The 26,682-nt window shown below is 44.1% G+C and overlaps 1 protein-coding gene across 1 annotated transcript in view; it reads right to left on the bottom strand.

Annotated features, from left to right (window-relative positions):
- BBS7 (Bardet-Biedl syndrome 7) overlaps positions 1–26,682 on the bottom strand; it is a 264,083-nt gene that overhangs the window by 175,015 nt on the left and 62,386 nt on the right. The window contains exon 5 of the mRNA XM_086962213.1: positions 7,749–7,935. Coding sequence (XP_086818339.1) covers positions 7,749–7,935 — 187 coding nt within the window. The remainder of the gene's footprint in view (positions 1–7,748; positions 7,936–26,682) is intronic.

The raw sequence follows: 26,682 nt of genomic DNA, 5'->3' as shown, positions 1-26,682 counted from the left end.
CGTTTCCTTAATCACATTTAGTCTGGTTCACAGCATTAGGCTCATAAATTGCTAAGAACGCGTCTTCTTGTGTCAGTCTCTTGAAGCTGTGAGACGGATTCTTTTGACGGAGTACTCTCCATGTACTGATACATGCACATATATTTGACTGTACCGCCTTGGATACAAGTAACACTAAGACTCGTGTTGAATGGGATTACTCACAGGCTTGTCTGAATATTGGCGGACCTGTTCTCAAGTTAACAACTGCCCTGAGGAAGTCAATCGGCGATATACCCAAGACGAAACATGTGTTGGCTACATCGGTTACTCCTATATGTTGATACAAACCATATGTGAAATATCTATGGCTTCTGAATGTGATGACAACCCAAAAATAAAGAAGAACACTGAAATACAGATTCAAGATTAATACTCTTTTTTGGACTGACTTTTTGATGAACTGATCTCATCCTTTTCTCAGGAACATGATCTAGTTTTGTGAGTCTCTTGAAAGCGTATTGGCTTATCTGTGTACCATTGCGGATGCCAGATTACTGGTCTGCATTTAGTGTGAAGGAAATTTCTTCAGTCATCCTGACCCTTCATCCCATCAAGCTTAGAGTATGGTGCAGAAGATCTTGAATTTGATCTTTGTGTTCACAGAGAGCCAGTGAGGTGCTTAGAGGACTTGTTTCATGCAACTGCATTTAGGAAGATTCAAATAGATATTTTTTTTACATTAGTGTAGTTGAGCCATCAACAGGGCCATAGTGTGCTCCATCCAATAGTCATTTTGGAGTGATTGGAGGACTTTTCCAGAGAAAGGAGAGCTGGGAGCTGTATGTTAATACGTTTGGCCACTGATGTGACATGGAGATCTACCAACAACTCAGAGTTACTTTCTAGGATGGGGGTTGAGGCATTGCAAGATCGGAGGCACATTGAAGTGCAGTAAGTCTGAATCTGATTCTCAGTGGACCAGTGTAAGAAATGGGGTTACCAAGTCTCCAGGGGGGGTAGCATGGAACCAAGCGGGCAGGCCAAACTTCGGAGGACATGTGAAGCATCCGCGCAGTACCCACATACGACGCACCAGGCACACCACAAAAGAGGCAGGACACCGACTTGAGTTGGAAAAATAATAAGTTTAGTATATCTCCAACCTGCAAGGCATAAATGCAAAACCGTGGTAATCACAACAGGGCGCCAACTGGCGCCAGAGCCAAGTACATCAGGGGGGATTATTTACAAGGGGACAATGGGAAAAATGGTTGAGTCCATAAGTCCGAGGCTGAAATGAAAAGAATGTGATTAAATTGACTTTAAACCTGGGGTCAATATGGCGGGGCCAATTCAGGCCTTCATCCTTGGTAGTAGGCGGTAATTACAAAATGCAACATCCTGAATAATCCCTGTAAGGAACACTTCATGGCATCCCAGCATCCAATAACAGGCGGGTATAACAAGGGGCCTGGAATAACACGTCAGGCCAGCATAGGGGCCCACCAGGCCCAAACCTGTAAGAAAAGGCACAATCACCTGCACGGTGGGCACAAAAGCATTCAATCGACCGTCAGGGGTAAAACATTAGTATACCTTGGCAACCGGATACCACCACTCCTGGGCAGGGGCGCAGTAACCGAAGCGGCCAGCTTTAACATAAGGTTCGGCCCTAACTCGTGGGCCAGGGACAACCGTAATAAAACAGCAAGGCTTCCTCCCCCATAACCCTATGGGTATAAAACATCAGGCATAGCTTGTGAGGCATGAACTCTTCCATGGTCGCCTTAGGGGAAACAATAACACCTGGGGCATAGAACTTTAGGCCTACGAACCTCAGCATAGGGCAAACCCTCCCCGGGGCATAGACATGCAGAATGGCAAACACACAGGGTAACTTGCGTTAGCATAGATCGCAGTCAACCGGAAGCACAAGGAAATGACATGGGACATCAGGCGGTCAGCATTGACCTCAGTAACACACTTCACTGTAGGCAGGTAATCAGCGTTTCCTTAACCAGGGATCACCATGTTGTTATGCAAGGATAGCCAGTTCCCTAGGGCTCAGGTAACACTCTGTGATAATAACCTTTCAGAGTCGTTCCCTAACCCCTAACCAGGTGGCACACACATAGCCTGGGCATCCATTTTAAAAACACAGCATTTCACCAGGGTACATTTTACACAATGGGGGAAATTTACAAGTGCTCACACCATTACATGACATTACATATTAACAAGGTGTCTCACACCACACATGGCCTATACAGGTTTATTCCCATGGGGGAGACATCCCAAATTAGGGGGGCAAAAAGCGAAAGATTTTGGGGGAAAGGGCCAAGTCCAACAACCAGGCTCCCAGTCTTGGCCCTGTTCATGCAGACAAAATGCTCTTTTATCCAGTGGAACATGTGATACCGGCAAGAGGTGACGTTGGTCTGGACCCCTAGTGTATTTTCTAGGTTGAAGTGGATTTGGTTGCTGTTCGGATTCAACTGGATGTTCACCTGGTACTACTCTAGATGCTGTGCCAAGGCACGCCTATAAAAACTGAACTGTGGCGACTTCTGTGGTATGGTAAACTACATGTAAAGTGAGACCCACTCTATAAACTAGATCCTTATTTGTTAGATGAAGATGGAGAGAAACATTTGGATCTCCTCGAGGACAGAACTGGACAAACACCCATTCTTTCATTATTTACAGTAGTAGGTTGAGAATTCAAGTATTTCAGTTATTTCTTGTTACTGTTCAGGATGGGCACAAACCCTGATTGATGATTGTTTGATTACACATATTCTGAAAGATGTCTCACAGCCATTTTTTCTCTGCTCTTAAGATGTTAGGGTAGGTTAACGATCAGATGGTCATTTCCAGGTCTACCATGGTTGTTCAAACAAGGAGGGATGAAGGAGTACTTAAGAGGATAGTTAACAACTCTATTTTGAAGTGATTTGTGAATCATGGCTGTACTGTCTGCTGAGAGTAAGAGGCGGAATTATTTTGAGCACTTAGCTGGTTAACCAGCTAGATTATGATATATATAGAAGACCACAATCCATCTATGTGATGGCTAAAAGACAAGTATGCCAACTTGGCGAATAGTGAAGGACTGTCATGCGAAAGTAAAAAAATAAATTGTGACCACTGGCATGGACCAGGTACTTGCAAACGGGGTAAAATGGTAAATGAAAGTGGCACAGGAGACATGCCTGTAACCATGGGATCAATGGAATAAGAGTCAGCCCAACAGAAAAATGCAGGATCCTGGGGTAGCAGCTTGCAATCCACTTAGGAAAACAGACAGAAATACTACAGAGTAACGAAAAAACGTATTTGTATAGCTTTGCAAACAGAGTGGATGGGTGGATGAACACAGTTATTTTATGGACAGAGGAGTTGGGCTACAGGCAAGCAATAGTGGAGGTAGGCGTGAAACAGTGAATATCCCAAGATGAATTCACCGAAAGCTAAAAACATAGAGTGGTGTGGTTGTATTTATATATATTTTTTACTGAAAAAACTGAAGGTCAAAGTAACGTTATAGTTAGGTGAATTTGTCAGTGACAACATTAACGTTTTGAACTAAAAACAATACAGAAATTCACCCGTTATAGTTAGCAGCGCTAACTATAACTTGCGCCCCCGGCATGCACTGCTTATGACCTCACAATTGACATTCCTCATGACATGTTCTATGACATCATTTATGACATCATTCAATGAGTATGTTAGTTTGTTTCATAGTTTACATAGTGGCGGGTAACTACCATGGTACTTCTCAACCTAATTTTGTACAGCCTGTGTCCAACTAATGGGTTAAAGTGTTTACAAAACGCATGTGCTTGTAATGCAACATAGCAGTGTAGAGCGTCCCATTTCACTCTTACCATACATCAGTAAGATAGCTGAGAAGCATGTGAACACCTATCTGTCACAACACCTTGAAGCGACGGAGGGCCTGGACTATTCCCAATCTGGGTTCAGGCCAAACCACAGCACCGAATCTGCCCTCCAAACAGTGACCAATAACATCAGAATGGCACTGGATGGGGGCAACTCTATGATTCTGGTGCTGTTGGATCTCTCCGCCGCTTTCGATACGGTGTCTCACAAAGTGCTTCTTGAGCGACTTAAAGACGTAGGTTTGGAGGGCACGGCATTGGCATGGATGGAAAGCTTTCTGTCAGGACGCTCTCAAGAGGTTAGGCTGGGCTCCCACAAATCCATCCACAGGGAGCTCAATAAGGGAGTGCCACAGGGCTCTTGCTTAAGCCCTACACTTTTCAACGTGTATGTGGCTCCCCTAGCCAACCTAGCAAGATCATTTGGGTTTACACCAGTGTCGTACGCTGACGACACCCAACTCCTCTTTCCCTATAAAGATTTGACACCTGCGATAAAAAAATCCTTCGCAGAGGGAATGAGAGCAATTTCTGCTTGGATGTCAGCAAACTGCCTCCAATGCAATATAGGAAAAACGGAGGTCATGTTGTTTGGGCAAGCAACAACACACTGGACACCGGACTGGTGGCCCCTGGAATTAGGCCCCCTTCCTAGCCCTAAAAACACAGTGAGAAATCTAGGAGTGTTAATAGATCAAACACTTACCTACAAGGACCACGTAAACCAGGTGGCAAGCACCTGTTTCCGAGCCATCGGTATGCTAAGGAGAGTGTTTCCCTACCTGCCAGACTGCCATAGAAAAACACTAGTGCAGGCATTAATCATCAGCAGAGTGGATTACTGCAACGGCCTTCTTTTGGGAGCAAATGAAGGGCAGATCAAAAAACTGCAAGTAATCCAAAATACGGCAGCTAGGATAGTCCTCAACGCCCCCCCAGGACTCCCTCCCTTCCGCTGCTGACCAAACTTCATTGGTTACCAGTGAGGAAACGAGTGCAATTTAAGACCCTATGCACAATTCACAAAAGTGTGATAGGCAAAGGCCCCAAATATCTGGCCAACATCTTCCTGCCTTATGCCCCTGGGCGTACCCTGCGCTCTGTGAACCAACAATATCTGCAGGTGCCCAGAATAAAAAAGGACAGACAAGGGGGGCGAGCCCTGGCCCACCTTGGACCTAAGCTTTGGAACTCTCTGCCTCTTGAGATAAGGACACTGACCAATCATCTGACCTTTCGTAAGGTCTTGAAAACACATCTATTTCCCATTAACTGATCTCTCTCTCTAAATGCACCATTCTCCTCTTCTTTTAACATCTGAGGACTTACTTACTGGCAAAGCGCGGAGATACCCCTCCGGGGGTCTATTCTTGCGCTATAGAAGAATATAAAATAAATAAATAAAATAAGAGGCACTGAACATGTTATACATTTTTGCATTCAAGAGTAACTCTGAGTGCAGGTGACAGTTGAGTTGCATTCATTATGCTCTGCACAACTTTTTGGTTCTGCAGAACTTTTAGGTTTTTTTCAGTTAATTTCTAAGGTTAAAAAAAAACATCTTTTTTTCACACCTAACTATAACGTTAAATTCATCTTTGGTTTTTTTCAGTGAATTTCTAAATTGTTTTTAACATAAAATAACATTTAATTACCATAAGTAAATGCAACCCCCCCACCGCGGCCCTATAGCCAGGTGCTGCAACCAACACCCGCCATACAGCCAAGCCCACACTGTGCACGGCAGAAGGGTGTTGGCCACAGAGCCTGGCCATGAGTATCTCATCTCCCAGGGCCGTTTTTTAATTTTTTTTAATTGAAGGGGAGGGAAGCATGTGGACCCCCCTCCCCCAGCTAATTTCAGCTCCATAGGGCCTGATGCAATTTTTATGGGGAAGGAGGCCGATGTCGGCCCCCGGACACCATAACTGGGACTTGGCAGAATTTTAAAGCAGGGGCACCCGGCTCAACAAAGTGTGGTTGCCCTGATGCCCACCCAGGGCACCCACCACACTGTCGCTAATTACCTAAGCTAAAAATGCTGGCCCCTGCAGGCAGGATCAATATTTAGATCCATTTCCCTACCCTCATCACTGCAGGATCTAAAGTCCCCTTCCAGTGGGCGGGAACATTTTTGGAGCTCCCACCAAGTGGGAACAAACTTGGTGTTTGCCCCCACTTGGCAGGAGATGTAAAAGTTCTCCCTCCAAGCGAGAGCAAACACAATTTTCCCTGCCTGCGCAGCTTTGGTCAGCGAAACTGCTATTTCCCGGAGGTGGGTTCCCCGGGACAAAGCCTGTGACCTGGGGTTTGGGGTCCCCAAGGCAATTAATGGCTCAGGGTGGGGGGGCACGTGGCCCTGGGGAACCCATTCCCTGGGCCCCTGGGGCCTCTCAAGGCACAGGAAGGGGGCCTCATGGTTCCACCTTCCATAAATAATAAGATCGGCTTGGGTTGTGTTCCCAAGGGCCTCTAATGGCTTGAGAAGGGGGCGCACAGTCCCTCTAAACAGCTATGGTGGTAGGCTCCAGGAAGTTCATACTAAATAAATGTAGCCCAGCTACCATTTTCTTTTACCCAATCCTGCGGGAGACCCACGGGATCGCAGAACTTTTTGCAAATTTTCTTTCTTACCCCAAGGGGAGGGGTCCCTCTGGGTCCCTCCCATGGGGCCTAGAGATTCAGTGTATCTCTACCCTGCCTCCATAGATCATTTGTTATTTACAACTTCAGGACAGGGGACTACGTACCCGAGTCCTGTAATGGCTGCCAGCAACATTTTTCTCATGTTGCTGGCAGCCAATCAGAGGGCTTGCTCTCGCGGGAGTATGACTCCTGTGGAAGTGAGATGACTCAAGGGAAATAAAGCTTCCTGGGCCAATAAGAAAGCTCTGTTTTTTAAATTGGCGCTCCCGCAAGGGTCCCAGAAACTCTTGCGGGTCTAAACATCCAAATATCTCTTATTTTTTCACATTTAATTTCTCAAAAAACTACTGAACAGATTTACGCCAGATCACAATCTCCAGACCTAACCTTCTGTAAATTTGGTGTAATCCAGTTTAGCAGTTTTTTCTTCAACCTGTCTTAACCGCTTCGATGCTGATGACGAGCTCAGCTCATCATCAGCCACAGTGGTCGTGTGCGGATGACGAGCTGAGCTCGTCATCTAACGCGGCTTTTAGAAAAAAGCCGCGTAGCGGAAAAAAAACTGCTGCAGCGATGCGGTTAAAGAAGTTTATAAAAATTGCATGGGGATTTTGTGTTTAGGTGCTCCCTATTTTCGGGGCCCCTGCTTGATGGATCACCCCAAAACTTGCCAGGCACAAACTGGTCAAGAAGTAGCACTCTTTTGGAAAGTTTCGTGGAGATTCGTCAAACAGTGACAACGTTATTAGCAACACAAAAATGTTTTTCCTATGAAAAAGTAATCCCAAATATAAACAGCTAGTGGGGACCGCCACTAGGTAATATATTTTATGCACAATCATGAAGAGAGAAAAGAAAAATATTGCCTCAATATTTATTCCAAAATCCCAAATATTCAGAAATTTATTATTTGTCAAATATATAGGGTATAGAATACATTTTAATATTCATTTATATAGGCAACCTGATGCAGATTTAATTTTCCTTCTCTTAAATTATGCATCAATTATATTCAGAAGCAACATAGGTTCAACCTCCAATGTCTAGAATAACCCAACATTTAACAAAGGAAGAGGCTTACATATTACCTACTTATGCAAAGCTTGTTCGTAAAGTCTGCATGCACCTTTCACATATATGGGAATAGCATACTTTGCAGGCTCTGTTGAAAGTGAAAATCAAAGTATACAAAAGTGGAGACGGACATGTGCCTACCTGTAGCACTCTGAGGAACCTGTCCTGACAAGCCAAGATTGGTGTTATGCGAGATACTTTGTCTACTGGAAGACAAATGATGTCATTGATTTTATCGCCAGAAAGGTAGTAGTGCTGGTCCTTGCAGTCACAGTAATGGTTATAGATGTAGCTGGCACATAGGAAGAGGTCTGATCCGGATATATGCCTAGAACACAAAATAAAACAATTGGAACAAAGTTTAGTCAATGTACCTAAAAAAAACCATTGCTAACAAAATCTAAATTCACTCTAGTGACTATATTTAAAAAATCCAAGTTTCGAAATCTATTGGGCTTACATTTGGCTGACCAATAGTTTCACTGTTGTGTTTTTCCCCAAAAATATACTAGATTGCCAATAAATTGCCAATTTGAAAATAATCTGAAAAAGTATGCAAACCCAATTCAACAGTTTCAAACCTCATATGGCTTGCAGGTAACATTGCAACTGTTCTATTCTATCCTCTAGAAACACTTGTACTGTGGGCAGACATGATAGTTCCTTCACCTCTAAGAGATGGTGATCATATTCTATATGTGCACAGCACATCAGGAATCTTCAAATCGGTCACCTGGTTAATACGTTATGTTATGTTACTTGATGTTATCCTACCTCGGACCAACTAAAACGCCTTGGAGATACCAGGAGCCGATACAACAAAAAAAAAAACAAGAGTGCTAAGGCGACTTACTTCAGACACCAACTGGATCAAGCCGCAAATCGCCCCAAGAAACTCTTCCAATTGGTCAAACAACAATCAGGCGTTGGGTCTAACCAATCTGATCCTTTTGGCAACCCACCCTTTTGGGATAATCTTGCCACCTTCTTCAAGGAGAAATCAAGAATCATTGACCTCACTTCTAAGAAGGCTCTACTACCTTCTTCATTGCTGCCTCACCTATTGACTCCTCTGTAAGGCATAACTGGACCTCCACGAATTCCAAGAACAATGCATCATGGGGCACCTTTACCACATTTAGTGAATATGATATCTTCAAGATTCTTCAGAGTATCAACCCTTCCAACCACTTCAGTGATCCGCTGCCCCCTTCTATCTTCAATGAAATCAAGAATGCACTGATCCCCACATGGACAAGGATTGTTAATGCTTCCCTAGAACAAGGCATTATCCTAGAATGCCTAAAAGCAGCTCAGGTAACACCCATACTAAAAAACCTAACGCTGACAAATCTGATCTCAATAACTTCCGCCCCATTTACAACATCCCCACTTTAGCGAAACTACTAGAAAAATGTGTGCAATCCCAACTCTGTGCCCACATAGAGGATTACCAACTCCTAGACCAGCATCAATCGGGCTTTAGGAAGCGGCACAGCACTGAATCGGCTCTCACTCCCGTTTCTGATGTCAGTGGAGTGGTGTGGCTCACTGGTTAGAGGAGGCAGACCCGGAAGCAGAGGACGGCCCCGGACCAGGGTTCAATACCAGACGAGGCAGGGTCGTGGACCAGGGTCAGCGGACTTGATAATTCTCGCCTCGGTGCCTACTCTAACCAGGGATCACACTAGGCAACTCTGGGCATTAGCTTGCCTCATCTCCACAACGGCCCCCCACATATGCCGTGGATGCCTGGTTTCACCTTGGAGATACCCAGTAGGGACCATCTCACAGGGAAAGCCAGGACAGGTTCCCCAGCGGTCTACAGCGCGGAGATACCCCATGTGGGGTGATTCATGCGCTTTACAAGACATCATTACATATTAAATTACATTTTAATAATGCGCAACCAAAATTAATCCTGCCTCCTGATCCTCCTCGACCTTTCCTCCGCATTTGACAAGGTTAGTCATGACAACCTTCTATCCATCCTGCAAAATAGAATGGGTTTTTCTGATCAGCTTTTACAATGGTTCTCATCCTTCCTTCATCACAGAACTCAAAGAGTCAAGGCAAACCACTTTCTCTCCCAGCCCTCTCCAGTACTCATGGGGTCCCTTAAGGATCCGCTCTATCTCCTATCCTCTTCAATCTTTTCTTGGAACCTCTTGCACATTCTCTAAATTCCGTGGACATTCTCTTCCACATGTATGTGGACGACACGCAACTATATCTGAAAATCTCATCCTCAGAAAACATCATCTCACTCAATACTACCCTAATGTTTACTCAAAACTGGTTAACGGAGAATCATCTACTGCTCAACACCTCTAAATCGGAATACCTGCTCATCTCCCCTCCGAATCTCATCCCCAAGCTAGACCTCTGGTTGAGTCATCTCACTGCTCTCAACTGTATGCGTCTTATCGTAGACGCAGCCAAGTCTCTCGGTATCATCATGGACAAGCACCTGAACATGAAAGGTCATATCAGCAATGTATGCAAAGGAGCTAACCACTTGAGGAGATCTCTCAGAAATATCAAACCTTTCCTTCCTCTAAATGATTTCAAGCAAGTGGTCCAAGTGCTTGTCTTGCCGAGGTTAGATTACGATTCAGAAAAGGTGGGTGGTGATGGACAGAGTATCTGAATTAAGCAGAACACTCCTACCCAGTCAACAGATCAGGGCTTGATCCATCACCGTTTTTTAGCTCACTGCACCATCCCAGCTCAGAACCTGGCTACATGCAAATTAGTCTGTCCCTGGCCCAGTGCATCATGGGAACAGGGCAGACCAAACTACCAAGCCAATTCTTTTACTGGAAAGGAAACAAGCTTCCGGGGACCGGTTTCTGGCATTACAGCCGTCTTCGGCCTGGCTTGCTTGAATCCTGATGGTGCAGTGAGCAAGGGACTCATGTCTGAGTATACCCTTCCACGCTTATGGTGGACAAAACGATTCAGAAAAGGGGGGTGGTGATGGACAGAGTATCTGAATTAATCAGAACACTCCTACCCAGTCAACAGATCAGGGCTTGATCCATCACCGTTTTTTAGCTCACTGCACCATCCCAGCTCAGAACCTGGCTACATGCAAATTAGTCTGTCCCTGGCCCAGTGCATCATGGGAACAGGGCAGACCAAACTACTGGTAGTGGTGCAGTGAGCTAAAAAACGGTGATGGATCAAGCCCTGATCTGTTGACTGGGTAGGAGTATTCTGTTTAATTCAGATGCTCTGTCCATCACCACCCCCTTTTCTGAATCGTTTTGTCCACCACAAGCGTGGAAGGGTATGCTCAGATGTGAGTCCCTTGCTCACTGCACCATCATGATTCAAGCAAGCCGGGCCGAAGACAGCTGTAATGCCAGAAACCGGTCCCCGGAAGCTTGTTTCCTTTCCAGTAAAAGAATTGGCTTGGTAGTTTGGTCTGCCCTGTTCCCATGATGCACTGGGCCAGGGACAGACTAATTTGCATGTAGCCAGGTTCTGAGCTGGGATGGTGCAGTGAGCTAAAAAACGGTGATGGATCAAGCCCTGATCTGTTGACTGGGTAGGAGTATTCTGTTTAATTCAGATGCTCTGTCCATCACCACCCCCTTTTCTGAATCGAGGTTAGATTACGGCAGTGGTACCCTCTGTGGCCTTCCCAAATACGCTCTGGCTTCACTAAGGGCTGCACTTAACTCGGCTGCTAGACTGGTTACAGATACCAAGCGAAAAGATCATATATCCGCAGTCCTAGAATCCCTCAATTGGTTGCCTTTCGAAGCAGGAATTCAATTAAAGATTGCTGTTCTTACACACAAAGCCCTTCACCTTAATACTCCTATGTACCTTGCGCAAAAACTTAAACTATCCTGTGGCGTAAGAGCTTCAAAAAGCGCCTCTACTCTCCTCCTGAAACCACTCATCCTTAAGAAAAAGAGAAGATGCCACTGAGCTTTCTCCAGAGCTGCCCCTAAGATTTGGAACGCTCTCCCACCAGAAGTTCGCAGAATCTCCTCAATGACGGCGTTCAAAGTGGAAGCCAAAAGATTCCTAATGAACAAATTCATACCCTTATAGGGTTAGACTCACGGGCCCGTTGACATTGCACCTGCTGACCTTATTGTACCCTGTGTTTCACCTTTGCTGCCCACCTACACCTGTTTTATTGTGTTACCCTCCTGGTTGTATTTTGCACTGTATTTTCTTTCTCTCCCTTCCTCTTATAGATATTGTTATAGATATTGCTTTTGTCCTTCCTCCCATCATATTGTAAAGCGCTGTGTTATCCCTCTGGATCTGGTTCGTGCTATATAAAACTTTATAAAGAAATAAATAAAAGAATAAATAAATAACTAAATAAAGAAATACTGCGACTTACAGATGGAACTGACAAGGACTATGATGCAGGGAAACGCTGGGTCTTGATGGCCTTCCTGAATTCTAGATAGTTGCTAAGACCATGAATATGCCTAGGAAGTGGGTTCCAGAGGATGGCCGCTCTACTACAAAAAAAGCGTCCGCCAGCACGAACTATTTGTGTCCGGTGAACCACCACCAAGTGCTGATCCTGTGAGCGGAGATGTCGTGAGGAGACATATGGAAAAAGGAGGTTGGCAAAAATAGAGGGAGTGGTCAGTTTCAAAGCTTTGAAGGAGATGCATAAGGCTTTGAACTCAATTCGCCTGGCCACATGTAACCAATGAAGACGGCGAATGGCCTCGGACACAGAACAAGGCCTATGCAAACCTAAAAGGGTTCTTGCTGCAGCGTTCTGTGCCCTTTGCAGCGTCAGAACCTCCGCCTTGTTGAACCCCAGATAAAGAGAACAGGCATAGTCAAGTCTGGACAATACAGACGCCTGAATGATAACCTGACGTGTAGGTGCATGAAGAAGCCCAGCAGGGGTCTAAGCCCCCGTAGGAGTCCAAAACAGGTCCCTGCCGTCTTTGATTTGGACTTCTATAGTTAAGAGATGAGTCCAGCCATACCCCTAGTTTTTTCGCTGCCTGCTTGGGGGAGGGGGCCCTGCCCAGGCTAGCTGGCCACCAGAGTTCACTCCACTGACCATGGGCCTTTCCCACTAACAATACCTCTGACTTGTTAGAATTCAGCTGGAGACAGTTGGCGGTCATCCACCTGACCACTGACGCAAGGCCGCCCTGAAACTTAAGGGTGTTCCGCTCGGTGTTATTTGAGAGTGCCACCACCAACTGTGCATCGTCAGCGTAGGAGACCATGGTCAGACCCCTGCTATTGGCTACTGCAGCCAACAGTTGGACGTAGACATTAAATAGCAGGGGGCTAAGGGAAGAACCCTGTGGCACCCCTTGTTTATCAGAGTGTACTCTCAGAAAAACACAAAAAAATTATTACCAGGGACCTCAATGCAACAAATTACTTTTCTACACAGACCATAGTAAGGCATCTATTATGAGTTACACCGTATACTGGTAGGGTACCAACTTCATACTTGTAATCACCGCTACAATGTGGTTACAGCCTGGCAGTACTGTGCAATTACACTCAAGGCCACGGAATGGGGAATAACAGAGGGGAACCAGTTTAACTGGGTGGAAATGTACAAGGAATTCCCAGTTCTATTTGGTCTAACTCTTTCGTTTACCACCGCCTTTGTTGTCTCCTGTGCCATAGGAGGGGTTTGGTTTGGTTGGGCATCCCCGCAATCCCAACATGATTTTACCAGACATATTTTCTGGCCAGCAAAACTGAGCTTGGTGTTCCCTTACCTGTTAAACCAATGTGCAAGAACAGAGAGCCAAACGTAATCGTAGGAGCACTTTCCCACATGGGGATACTGCTCCAGCAGACTCGTAATAGCGACCTTCATATAAAATGCTTGCAAGAAAATATATTTTGGAGAATAATTGATTTGAATAAACCACCATGCTTAAAAAGGCGCCAACAGAATTAAGGCAGCAAAAGTATAACTTTCCTCATTTATATGCATGTGGCTTTCCAGTTGACCTTCTACAGTGACTTTCAATGTCTCAAGTTATATGTCATTGCCTAGGTCACTTCTGTCGCATTTCTTTGTTTCCAAAGTCTACTTCCTTGGACTGTTCAGTTCTAATATGGCTTCTCTTCTCAGTTTCCCAATAGTTTGCTTTTCTCTATCCATCCTATTTGGTCTGCTCTGCTAGTGTCATATCAAAGGGCGGCTGAAAGAGCCAGGCCTTTTAACTCTGCTTTGAATTGAGTAATAATCATATTGACAAATAGTTATTGGTAGGCACTTCCAAACTTTTCTGAGCGTTTTTTTAAATTGTCTGCAAAGGCAGTGGTGAGAATGAAGCAGTGTTTCTGTCTTTACAAATGCTTCACAAGTGTTTTGCAAGAGGCCCACGAAAAGAGATACGTTCCTGACAGCAAAATGGACAGCACAGTGTAAAAGTAAGGGAAAAGGAAGATTATGGGGTCTGAACCGTCGTTGGGGTGAGCAGAGACTAAATGGAGGAGAAAAGCTCACTGCAACGTTAAGGAAGCAGAGAGAATGGGCCATTCAGGCATGAGGAAATTTGCTTTGTGGCACAAACACTAATGTGAACTTAGAGCAATGCGATCCCTAGAGCCTGAAGACAACAGCAAACTAGGTATTAGGGACACCATTCTGCACCCATACCAGGGGTATTCGAAGACATAGGTTGGTAGACACAAGACAACGCCACTGTTTGTCCTAGAAATGATGCAGACAATAGGGACCAACTCAATAGACAACAAGGCCCTCATTGCAAGATTACCGGGTAATGGGGCGGGATCCCGCATTTCAGCAGCCAATGTCTCCTGGTAAAATTGAACAGATTGTAGTGTTGGTAATTGCTGTGCCCCCCCCCCCCCAGAATTAGGTGGTCACTTGAAATTACATTAATGTGGACATTATCGAATTACTGAGCGATTTTATAGTGGCTTTTAACTTGCTTTGTTTTTTGTTTTTTTATCTTCGTATTTAACATTTTTGGACTGTGTTGTTTCTTGGTGATGTGGGGACCATCAGAGGGGTGAAGAAACGGGGGAGCCATTTTCCTATTGGACCTCTATCTGAGACCTTATAGCGCTCTGGTGACTCGGGTCATGTGTAAAGCTCTAGAGGGCTATTTAAATGTGTAGGGCACGGATTAGCACATGCAGGAGAAGCACTGCAGGCACACCAAAGCCATGCCCATCTGCTTCCATACACGGTCTTCCACACATCATCTAATTCTAGTAGGGATCACCAGAAGGTGTTCTTGGAAGGAGACCATGGGCCTCTCATTATATAGACTACTCTACCTGGTAAGGTAATGGAGGTACGCTTCTTCACAACCCTGCTTACATGTTTCCTCTATTAATAGAGAAAGTGAGAAACTATTTTCAATATAAGCAGGACTATATAATGTAACATTGGCAGTTAACCAAAAGAAAAGAAAATCGGACTATAGTTAGTACCGTCATATTAAATGAGAGGCTAAAAGTCCTGTTTGTTGCTGCAACTTGGCTATGGGACTGTAACTCAAGTTCCTCCTAACATCAATATATAAATATATATATATATATATATATATATATATATATATATATATACATATATACATATAGAATTCCAGCTTGCCAGTGTACTTGTTATTTTGATGTGTGCTACAGAGTTTATATAATGTTCATTCATCCTGCCACTGTTTGTGTTAAAATGACAGACGTGGTTTAGTCTGATTATCATCTGAAATTAATGCAACTAAAAATAATGGTTTTTTTAGTTTACACTACACCCAGCACTTTATTATACTTTTTTTACTTACATGTAGTAGGGGTGTGATTGTTCGAACATATACAGTTGTGGTATATGCATATTAAGCTGGTTGGGCTACCATTGGTGTATATTGATGGTTATTCATTTTTCTCATACACAGAAAATTGGATTTTTTAGAATATGATGTACTTGGTATTTGAAGGTTATTTGATTAAATCTATGTATACAAGTATATGTCTAGTTGTAACAGAACACTTATGAATTATTGTGGAACTGTTTACACAAACATGGACTTTTAACATCTAAGCTTAGATGGCGATCCAGTGAAGGGTTGTTGCTAAATGGATTTATCCAGTAACCATGTTTTAACCTATTTACACCGGCGCATTAGAAACAATTGGCATTATGCGAATGTATTTTTACACAAAATGTAACCACTTGCTATACCTGACTCAGGGGGATTTATCTCAACACTTGTGTTCTTGTTTCCACAGCGCAGTTCTATCTTAATGTTATTACAACGTGTAGTATGTTTACTATGTCTATTGCGCTGTGATTCACACTCCTATGTTGATTGGTTTAGCCAATTGCATGAGCACTTTAAATTTCTGCCATTCCCCTCTGGGGTGCCATGTGACCAAGGCCTCTGGGAGGCTGAAACGTTATGCTGTCCGTGTGTTGCAGAATAAATTAATTTACTCACGGAAATACTGGGTCTCCTGTTCTTTGGCGGCGCTGCGGTGATATTGAGACTACGGCGCTGTTTGTGAGAACCTGTGTGGATATATATATATATATATATATATATATAGATATCTATAGATATATATATATATATATATAGACATATATATATATATATATATATATATACATATATATATATATATATATGATAAAGGCCCGAGGAGTGGCTGAAACGCATCATGGCGACATGCACTATTAAAGATTAAAACCAGCACCTAACTTTGTTGTCCGTATCCGTTTTTGCCTTCAAATTGTGTGGAGAAAAACGGGAACTTTGGAGATATATCTATCGTGAGAAAGGCGTTTGAGTGATTTAAAGGGCAGCGAGTGGCGAAGCGCTGCTTGCTCGGTACAACCGGCGGCCAGGAAACCCGTAAGGCAAACTCTCCGAAAGCAGAAGGAATATATATAGATATATGTACATATAAAAACAAGCAGTGGCATAGCCAATAGGTCTCGCTTTTGGGAACTTATAAGTGTTTAGTTATCCAGCACAGTATCCTTGGTGCAACATCGAGTGTTGCATGGCTAAACACTTATAAGGTCCCAAAGGCGAGACCTATTGGCTTTGTCAATGCTTGTTCAACATAGTAATGCAGTGTGCGCTAAAAAAAGACCTACATTGCAAGTGAATTGAAAAATAGCGCCTTGCTCTGTTTGTTTCTGTTACCACCGTGCTGAAGCTATAAGATCTGAATCCAGACGGAATCTCAATAACAGGACTTGGACATTTTGCTTAACAAGCACAATGGGAAATACTGGAAATTCGTTGAGATTATACTGGTGAAAACAATATTTAGCCTAGGATGGTTTGAAAAGGTTCTGTCAGCAGCCTGAAGATGCTCTGAATGATTTCAGTGTCAGTGCTAAGAGAGGCTGGTACAAGAGGGCATGTATGCCTTTTGGGGGTGGGGTGGAGGGAGGTTGTGCCTGGCAAGTCTGAAAGCATTGAGGGTAATAGCGGGTTGTGCACCCCCGAAATTCGTACGGCTAGTGTTATGGCACTTTATTTGGGGAAGGGGCGGTGGGGTCTGTATGAGTGATAAGGCTGCGTGCTGTGGTAGCTGCCCCTCCACCTGTAGTGCGGTCTGTGAAGGCAGGCAGTCCTGCCGGGCCCGACAGGGCAGTGAGGAAGAGGCCGCTCCAGGGAGCACGGAAAGGTGACACCGCACCTGTCCTCCTCACGCCTGTAAATATTACATGAGAACAGCCACTGTCGGGGCGGCGTCAGCAGCGGCCTCCGCGGCAGGCCTGGCTCCCGTGACCGGGCCGAGCCCAGGGCAGGCGGGCCTTGTAGGAGCTGAGGAGGCGAGCCGCGGTGCAGGGGTCACGGGCCTACGAGGAGCACTACCGACACTGAGGGAGCGACCGCCGGGCAGCCGGAGCGTCAGGAGGAAGCGGCTCTGAGCAACGCGGCTGCCCATTGGCTGAGAAGGAGCAAAGAGTTGCTAGGGAACGAGGAACAGAAAGAAGGGGAAACAAGAAAAAAAGTGCTTGCGCGGCAGCAGGGGGGAGGGATTCAGTCACGGTAGCGATAATTGCGACCAGATGGGCCGGGCGCTCCCGCGAGTGAATCTCCTGACATGCACGCGTTGCCATTGATGGCAATGGAACGGGTGCACGTGCTTGGCTGAAAAGCCCAAGCGATCGGAAAAGGTTGTTTTCCTTTGCAGCGCATGCGCTGCAAAGGCTCGACCTAATAAAAAGGATGGAAGAGTAGCAGGAATTAATCATAACTCTTTGGAGGTGAAAAAAATAGTTTTCCCCCAGTTCAATGGGAAAACATTTTCTGCCAGGAATTTGTAAATAAAGATGGCTGCATTTTAGTTCACTCAGTCCACTGAATAAGTAATGGGTTTCTTAAAAGGTTGGAACAGTTTACTCTGCAAATACTGACAACATATAATGATCTATTTTGTCTTGCTGATTTCAATACTTGGGCAGACACACTGAATAATGCCTTAGAAACAAGCATGATCCATTTCCTAGGCCTTAAATGTTAATGTTAAATGTGGTATACTTGTAAAGCGCACAGCTGCCCCAGCAAAGGGGCGTACCAGCGCTGTATACCGCTGGGGAACCCACCCTGGCTTTCCCTGTGAGATGGTCCTTCCTGGGCATCTCCAAGGTGAAGACAAGCATCCCCGGCGCTGATGGGGCCGTTAGTAGAGATTAAGCAAGCTATTGCCGGGAGTTGCTGAGTGGGACCCATGGTTGGAGTAGGCACTGAGGCGAGAATTATCGAGTCCGCTGACCATGGCCCAAGACCCTGCCGCGTCGGGAATCGAACCCTGGTCCCGGGCAGACCTCTGCTTCCAGGTCTGCCACCTCTAACCAGTGAGCCACACCACTCCACCAAGCAAATTATGAAATGACCCATATATAAACTGATCCACACAATGGGGTTGAGTTTTAGGATAAACTAGAGTATGGTCTTTGTAATGGCATGGATTGATCACAACTGTATTTATTTTGAAATATTAATAAAACATCAATTTAACTTGTAGAATAGTAGGAGAGAATAGAAACAAATATAGACCATAGTTGGAATTTAGTGACTCCTTATTTAAGGACACATCTGGGTGTTGTGTCTCCTCCATCATTGTTTGAAGAGGCTCATTATCTTGAGGACAAGCTTGCTAGGTAAAATAAAGCACCTACTGGTACACTTGATGCCATATCTCTGAAGAAAGAGAGGATTGTTCACCCTAAATTTAATAATTGTCGAAGGTTCACTCAAAAATTGAAATAGCACAAATTGGCCCAACAATAACTTGAGGCCATCTAAAAACAAAATAAGTGCACGCATGACTATTCTATTAAAGCAGTGAAAAAGTTACTATGCTTGGAAAAGGTTATCAGGCAAAAGTATCTCTAAAGAAATCTTTGCCACTATTGAAACACTGAATAACTGAATGTGCCGTGTGGTAAACTCAACCCTTCCCAGGATCATACAAATAAACGTATTGACTATTTTTATGAGAAAATGGCTAAAATTAAGAATGATTTGGCAGCGACACAGATTTTACGTACTGAAGATGGCTTATATGAGTTAAAAGGCAAAGATTTTTTTGTTTAAATCTTTTTATTAGGGTTTTTTGACATGTCAAGCAAGATACCTTGCGGGACTCATAATAAATTACAAGTCTTGCAGTGTAAACATAAACAGTGCTTAGTATCAGCTATAATGGCTCATCAACAGAGTTAAAAGGCAAAGATAATAGGTCATCTGATTTATTGACAGCAGGAATGGATAATAGGCAATTTAAACTGCCTGGGGCTGATTCACGAAGGTAATTTACACTTTTGAGTAAGTTTACACTTTGCAGTAAGTTTACTACTTTCAGTATTCACAAACTCAAAGCGTAACTACCTCAGAACCTAACAGACCACTTTTCCTACTGTCCACCGCATATGTCCTATACATTCTGTTGTCATGTATCTGTGCCTACCCCATATAACTGAAATTATTCGATATCTAGCTCTAGCTATTGCTTCAGTTTACCGTATACTACCTGTATACACTTTGACTATGCATTTTTTTCCACACATACCTCGTGCAACTGCTACTTTTTATCTTATACTTCTCGTGTATATTGTGACTATGTATTGTGCCTACTACATGATTGTATTTAACCCATGTTTAACTTGTGTAACTGTGACTTTGCCATCGATGTAAAGAGCTCTGATACTTTAGGGTCGAGTTTGTGCTATACTAAACTCTATAAATAAACTTACTACAGAAGTGCAAGTTACATGTTTCCACCCCCAGAGTAAAGCAATTGGCTTACTCTTGTGTGGGTGGGTTTCATTCCTCCCTAAACCCCTCCCTGATTCTCTCTTAATCCATTTTACACCTTCCTAATCCTGTCCCCTTTAGGAGTAGATTTGCCCTCGTCAAGCCCAGTCCACTGTGCTCCTCCCACATATTATTAATATTAAAACCTATATCTACTACAAGGAAATGCCTTTTTTCATGTTCTCACTCACATTTTTGGACTGATGCTGCGCTTTTATTAACTCAGAATGCACTGAGGCTTGCTAATCAAACCTCGGTGCCAGTGTTCTAACCCATTACAAAGTGTATGTCGAATTGGCTATTCCCAATTGGCAAAGACTGATTTACTTATAAGTCCCTAGTATATGGTACCCAGGGCATGTAAGACAGTGTTTCCACCCACAAGTGCAGCACTCATTGTGCCAACCTGTGTGTGACAATTTACAAAATGGCTCCCAGCCTGCCACTGCAGACTGGAAGTGCAGTGGTAACATTGGCAGTTCTAATTTTCCATTTAAACTAAAGGCAAAGCCCCCACTTCCCTTAGCAATATATGCAAGTCTCTCCTCAGGAAGGCCTATTGAGCCCAAGGCAGGGAGCTGTATATTTTTAAGTAGGATATGTATTTTTATATACGTCTTAACAGCAACATTTCTAAATCGCCATTTTGCTGTGGAAGAGCAAGTAGCCATTGGCTAACACAAGGTTTCCGGCTGACCCACTCAGGCCTGCTAACTTCTGAATAGACTACTTAACTGGGAGTAAAGTATCAAATTAACTGTGGCATTAAACCAGACTTCATGCCCAAGTCAAAAGTAATGTCACTATTAAAGAAAAGCAACTTTTAGAAAGTTGCTACTCTATGACCCAGTTTGTCCAGTGGACTCACACGGTCACTGGCCACCAGACAGCTATCAGCCTGCCTGGGGAGTCATGTGAACGACTCCCAGGCTTAAGAACAATAGCAGCCTGCTACAGGGCGAGGTGTTACCGCCCCTTCGCAGGAAGTCATTCAGGGTGTTAGCCCAAAGGGCAAGCTTCAAAGTCAGAGCCGCCTTTGTTGGGAAAGTAGTGTTCATACTCCTGGGGGGTGGGGAGGGGGGGGGGGGGAAGCTTTTTATTCAGGTAGAAGGGATGCAGACAAAAACAGAGAGGGGATACCATGCCCAAACCGCTTTTCCCGTGGGAGTGTACCCCACAGGTAGCCACACCTCTAGGGTGGGCTACCAAGCTCCTAACATCCAGGCAAGGGTCCCAACATCTTGAGAGTGGGCAGAGTAGTGCACTCTAGGATTGCTAGATGCCACATATAGCCAGAAAGTTGTCACCAAAAGTGAGAGGACATGGTAGCCCGTTGACTAGTGGCCGCATCCATCCCCATCCCCGTCCCCTCGGCACTTTCTGATAATAAATATGGCACCCGGACCCTTCGATCACGTCAGAACTGGAAGAAAGGCTAAACATGGACTGCCATGCTGCCCACCGGGAATGCACAAAGACAGGCTACACAGAATGGCTAAAAATGGACTGCCATGCTGCCCCCTGGAATGCACAAAGAGAGGCTGCACCATCTGCTGGACTGCACAGCCTGCACCTTCGGCTAGCGAAGAGAGGACTCGTGCCTGTGGCTCCTGGCTCAGGGAAAAGTCATGCCCCATACCAAAGGAGTGACTGAAAAGAACAGTCAACCGGGGTCAGTAAATTGCTGCTGGGCACTCCAACAGACCGATCCTCGACAGCCAAAAGTTGCATCCGGTTCAGCCGAACCAGGAGTGCCATCTGAGTCCAGGTTGGTAGCCCAAGAAGGACACCAGCCCCCACCCAAGGATATCAATGGGAATCCTGTGGACAAAGACCAGTAGCTCAGCCACGGCTGGCCTTCTACGATCTCAAAGAGGATTTTGAGGGACCCCAACCTCGGTGGCCAAAATCGCACTACCTGACCCGTGTACCAAGGAATACGCGTGAAGGCACTCCCGTCGACCGCACTCCATCTGGAGCATCTTCACCTCCTGCATCTGTAGCATCAGGACCAGCCCATTGACGTCTATGGCTGCCATGCTGTTAAGTTTGGAACTGGGCTGGAAAACGCTGGACAAATGTACCCCATTGTTCCCCCCAGACCTTTCCTTGTAAGATGTGTTGCCCAAGCACGGCTAGAGTAGCCAAACTAACTTTTACAAACTTTTCAAAAGTTTACAAACTTTACAGTTACCATTGCTTGTTTGCAGGTTGATTAAAAATCAAGTTGTCTTTAAAAATCTCTATCTAAGGGAAACCTCAGGTGAATTTTGCTCATCTTGGACTCTAAAAATTCATACAAATATGATCTATCCATACTAATATAATAATCTCAGGTACCACAGCACCAATCACAACACCCAATACAGCGTTGGAAAGGGCAGTTGCAGCAGAAGGACATAGGCTATGCAGACGCCCACCATATACATTTAAAAGGTAAAAGAACCGTGCCAGCAAAGTAGTCCCTTGTGGGCGTGTCTGCGTTGTGCTGTGGGTGTGTGCTGGGGGCGTGGCAAAAGCTGGGGGCGTGTGGTACGTTCCGCCCTTCATGCCATGTCTCATATCATGTGCTAATCCCACCCTGCTCCCTTTAAATACCCCTGCACCCCATAATCGTAACCCCCCCTTACTCCTTAAAATACCCCAACACCCTTAAACACTAACCCATCTTAACCCTATAAACATATCCAGTACCCCAAAATCCAAACCTACCCTAAAGCCTAAAAATACCCCTGTAACCCAAAACCCAAACCTAGCCCTGAACCCTATAAATACCCCTGTACCTCAAAACCCAAACCTACCCCTGAACCCTAAAAATACCTCTGTACCCCAAAACCCAAACTTAGCCCTGAACCCTAAAAATACCACTGTACCCCAAAACCCAAACCTTCCCCTGAACCCTAAAATACCCCTGTACCCCAAAACCCAAACCTAGCCCTGAACCCTTAAAATATCCCTGTACTCCAAACCCCAAACCTAGCCCTGAACCCTAAAAATAACCCTTCACCCCAAAACCCAAACCTACCCCTGAACCCTAAAATACCCCTGTCCCCCAAAACCCAAACCTACCCCTGAACCCTAAAAATACCCCTATACCCCAAAACCCAAACCTAGCCCTGAACCCTAAGAATACCGCTGTACCCCAAAACCCATACCCATCCCTAAACCCTAAGAATACCGCTGTACCCATAACCCTAAAATATCTCTACCCTTAAAATACCCAAACACCCCAAAACATATACCTCAGAACCCCAAAACATATACCCCTATACCCATACTTACCTTATCCAAACATTAAAAAAAAACATGCTTTTACCATTCAATGCATTTACAACGAATTTCATTGTAAATGTATGCATGGTAAAAGCATATAAAATGTAATGCCATGCGTTATAATGGCATTGCGGAGTCATGGTACTTTCGTAACGAAAGTATGCGGAGTGATGGTATGCGGGAAGAAAGTTGCGGAATAATGGGTGTTTACCCTCCCCCGGTAAGTACATTGGTGGCACGGCGGCCCACATCTCCAGCAACACTCATATTTTTTCACCACCCATTTGAAAAATGCACAGGTCTCTCTCATTGATGTTTTTTCAAAAAAAGAACCTATACCCTGGGCACTAATTACATTTATAACTTAATGGTGTAACGTGTGTCACAAAACATTACAACTATCCTCCCCTCTTTCAATTGATGGGGTAGGAGATACATCCACATTGTACCATAATTAAAATCTGCCCAGACCCTATTCATAAAATAACAAATAACAAACAAAAGTAGTGCTTGTGAATATATAAAAGTGAGTGTGGTTACTACTTATCCAACCATACTCCACTTGCCAAGTGGAGTATGGTTGGATAAGTAGTAACCACACTCACTTTTTTAATATTCCACAACCAACACTAAGGAGAAAGATTAAAATTGGAGATCCGTGTTGCTTGTGGTATTTATGTTGTTTTGACTTCAATTTGTGTAATTTTTGTTTGTTTACACTGCATATATTCACAAGCACTACTTTTGTTTGTTGATTTGGACACATATTCTCGGGCTTGATGGCACCAATGATGAGAGCAGGGCAATCCTGTTGAGTACCTGCCAGGTTCCCGTTGGTGGTTCGCCCGTGAGGTGCCATCTCGCTCACACACACTTTTTTTCTTTTTGTCTGAACGTGACACCTTGGTGTGTGTTGTCTGTTGTCTCACAGCTGTTATTTTATGAATAGGGTCTGGGCAAATTTTAATTATGGCACAATGTGGATGTATCTCCTACCCCATCAATTGAAAGAGGGGAGGATAGTTGTAATGTTTTGTGACACATGATACACCATTAAGTTATAAATGTAATTAGTGCCCAGGGTATAGGTTCTTTTTTTGAAAAGTTGTTGAGTGGAGGGTGACCTATGACCCTAATTCCCTCTTAGCTCCTTGTTGTTAGACTCTCTCATTGATGGCCAGCACGACATATACTTTTAGACACACCTCCCGCCACAAGTTCTAGAATTGCGAACTTTAGAGCCGGGGATCTACGTTCGAATCTCGGCATCAGCTCAACATCCTGTGATTCCAGGCAAATTGCTTTGTCTCCCCGTGTTTACCACAAATGAATGTGTTCTTCTGTAATGTAAATTGTGCTCATGCCATGTTGTTGAGTTTGCGCTATAATATATAGCAAGGAAAAATAAAGTAGGGAAACTCGAGCTCACACACTACTGAACGCGCACTCTTAAGTGCATCAGCAGTGCACTGTGAATCGGAGCGTTTCACACGCCTGTCACAAATAAGAAATGCTATCAAAGCAAAATCCTACAAAACAATATACTACTGGCCGGCAGCAATTCGTACCCGGACAACGTCGGGACGGGCTACTAGTTTTTTATAAATTGGTATTGTGTTTCTTTCGTGTTGCGTGGCTTTCTTATTTTGTTTGGTACTGTTAACTGCTTTACACCAAGTTCCTTTGTTCAAGTCTGGCTGCTCAAAGCCATAGCTTCCCAGGGTTGAGCTTACGATTGTACAAACAAACCTGAATGGACGCAAAACAGTTTTTGCAAGTGTATTCTACAATAAGCCGCGCAGCCATACCACGTAATACACCCATACCTTCACACCTACGTGTGTGCAGTCAGGGTAAAGAACTGCACACACGTAATTAAAGGTAACACTTACATTTTGTAGTTGTTTTTATAGTACTAAAACCGTACTACAAAGTATAGTTGGTGAATCAGACCCTCAAACTTTAAGACACTTTCAAGAGAGGAAACTGAACTTCAAGCGCCACAGTGGACCAGAGAGTACCCCTGGATGTTTGGCCCGCTTATATTTTAAAGGAGATCTGCACTGAGGTAATTCTTTTGTGAAAGAGATTATAACTTCTTCTTTCAAATCTGGAATAGTGCCTCAGGTATTAAAAAAGACAAAGAGCCTTACATCGAGTATGGCAGATGAAATACTCTGTCAAAAACATGGCACTTACAGATAGGAAATCTGCCACATTTGAGACCCCGTATCTCGCCTGCCAAACTCCTGTTAAAAAGCCTGAATTTGACAAAGAGAATCCAGCAAACTACCAACCTACTTCAATACTTCTCTGTCTTGTAAAATGATTGTAGAGAGTGCTCTTGAGGCAACTTCAAGCCTCCTTGGAATTGAATTGCCTATTAGATGAGTGCCAAGCAGGATTTCACCCAAGGCTAGGACTCGAGCGAGTGGTTACTTCTGTGACTGACAACCTCAGAGTGATGTTGGACAAAGGTGAATCTTGGGCAGTTGTATTATTAGATCTGCCAGCTGCCTTTGATACAATTGATCATAATGCTATGATCCAGCTTGGCTTTCTTCTTTTTTGACTGATTGCAGCCAAATGATAGTTGTCATATTTAGTCATTTCATTTCAGACTATAAAGATCTTGTTTACCATCATGTGTATTCTCTCTGAATTCATAAAAGGCAAAATATCTCCCAGAGCGGGCATCCCAGTACACATTATGAAAATAAAGGTTTTTACATTTAAAATAAATATAGCAAGGAAATATGCATATAGGAAAAACATTTTCAGTTTTTCATATATAAATACAACCAATCAGCCAAAATAACTATAACATAATACATACGACTAAAAACATCAAAGTATCATTATGGCCTTGATATAAAAAATAGAAAGCAGAAAATGGTGTGTTCATAGCCAATACTGCTAAACAATGTAAAACTGTCTCATATTAAGAATCTGGGGAACTCCACTATGCTATCATGCCTAGCAGGAGGTCTGTCAGTTTACATGAAATTTGACCGAAAAAAGAGGTCACCAACCTACACACACTTCAAGCCCTATGCTATAAGGCTTAAAATGCAACACCAAATCACTGTCTATGCTGGTTATAAACTGCTACGTCGACATAGGACAGCAAAAAAAAAAATAAGAAAACAGGCCCTACACGATCTATATACTGCAATCGAAGAGTTGTTAAATACCACACTCATGTTCCAGCTATGGTGGGAGACTACACCAAATCCCACAAGTGATCTAACAACTGAGGCTGCCCTGTTCCAGAGCCTCTTTAACAGCTACAAGTTAGCCTCTGCGCAACGTCCCAATGTGCCATTCTTCCCACATTTAGGAATACATCAACAATTGGTTACATTTTTATTAGTGAGCTTCTGACTCCCACACTCGGCACACTTTTGAGGTGGACGACCTGATAGAAAGGGACCATAGGCCCTTGCGAGTGACTATGCAACTCACCATTAAGGAATCGCCTCAGTTACTCTTCGGCCACCCAAATGCGGAAGAACGTCACAAAG

This window comes from Lissotriton vulgaris, chromosome 3_1, assembly GCF_964263255.1.
Source record: "Lissotriton vulgaris chromosome 3_1, aLisVul1.2, whole genome shotgun sequence".
Classification (NCBI taxonomy): domain Eukaryota; kingdom Metazoa; phylum Chordata; class Amphibia; order Caudata; family Salamandridae; genus Lissotriton; species Lissotriton vulgaris.
This window is presented reverse-complemented; position numbering and strand designations above follow the sequence as displayed.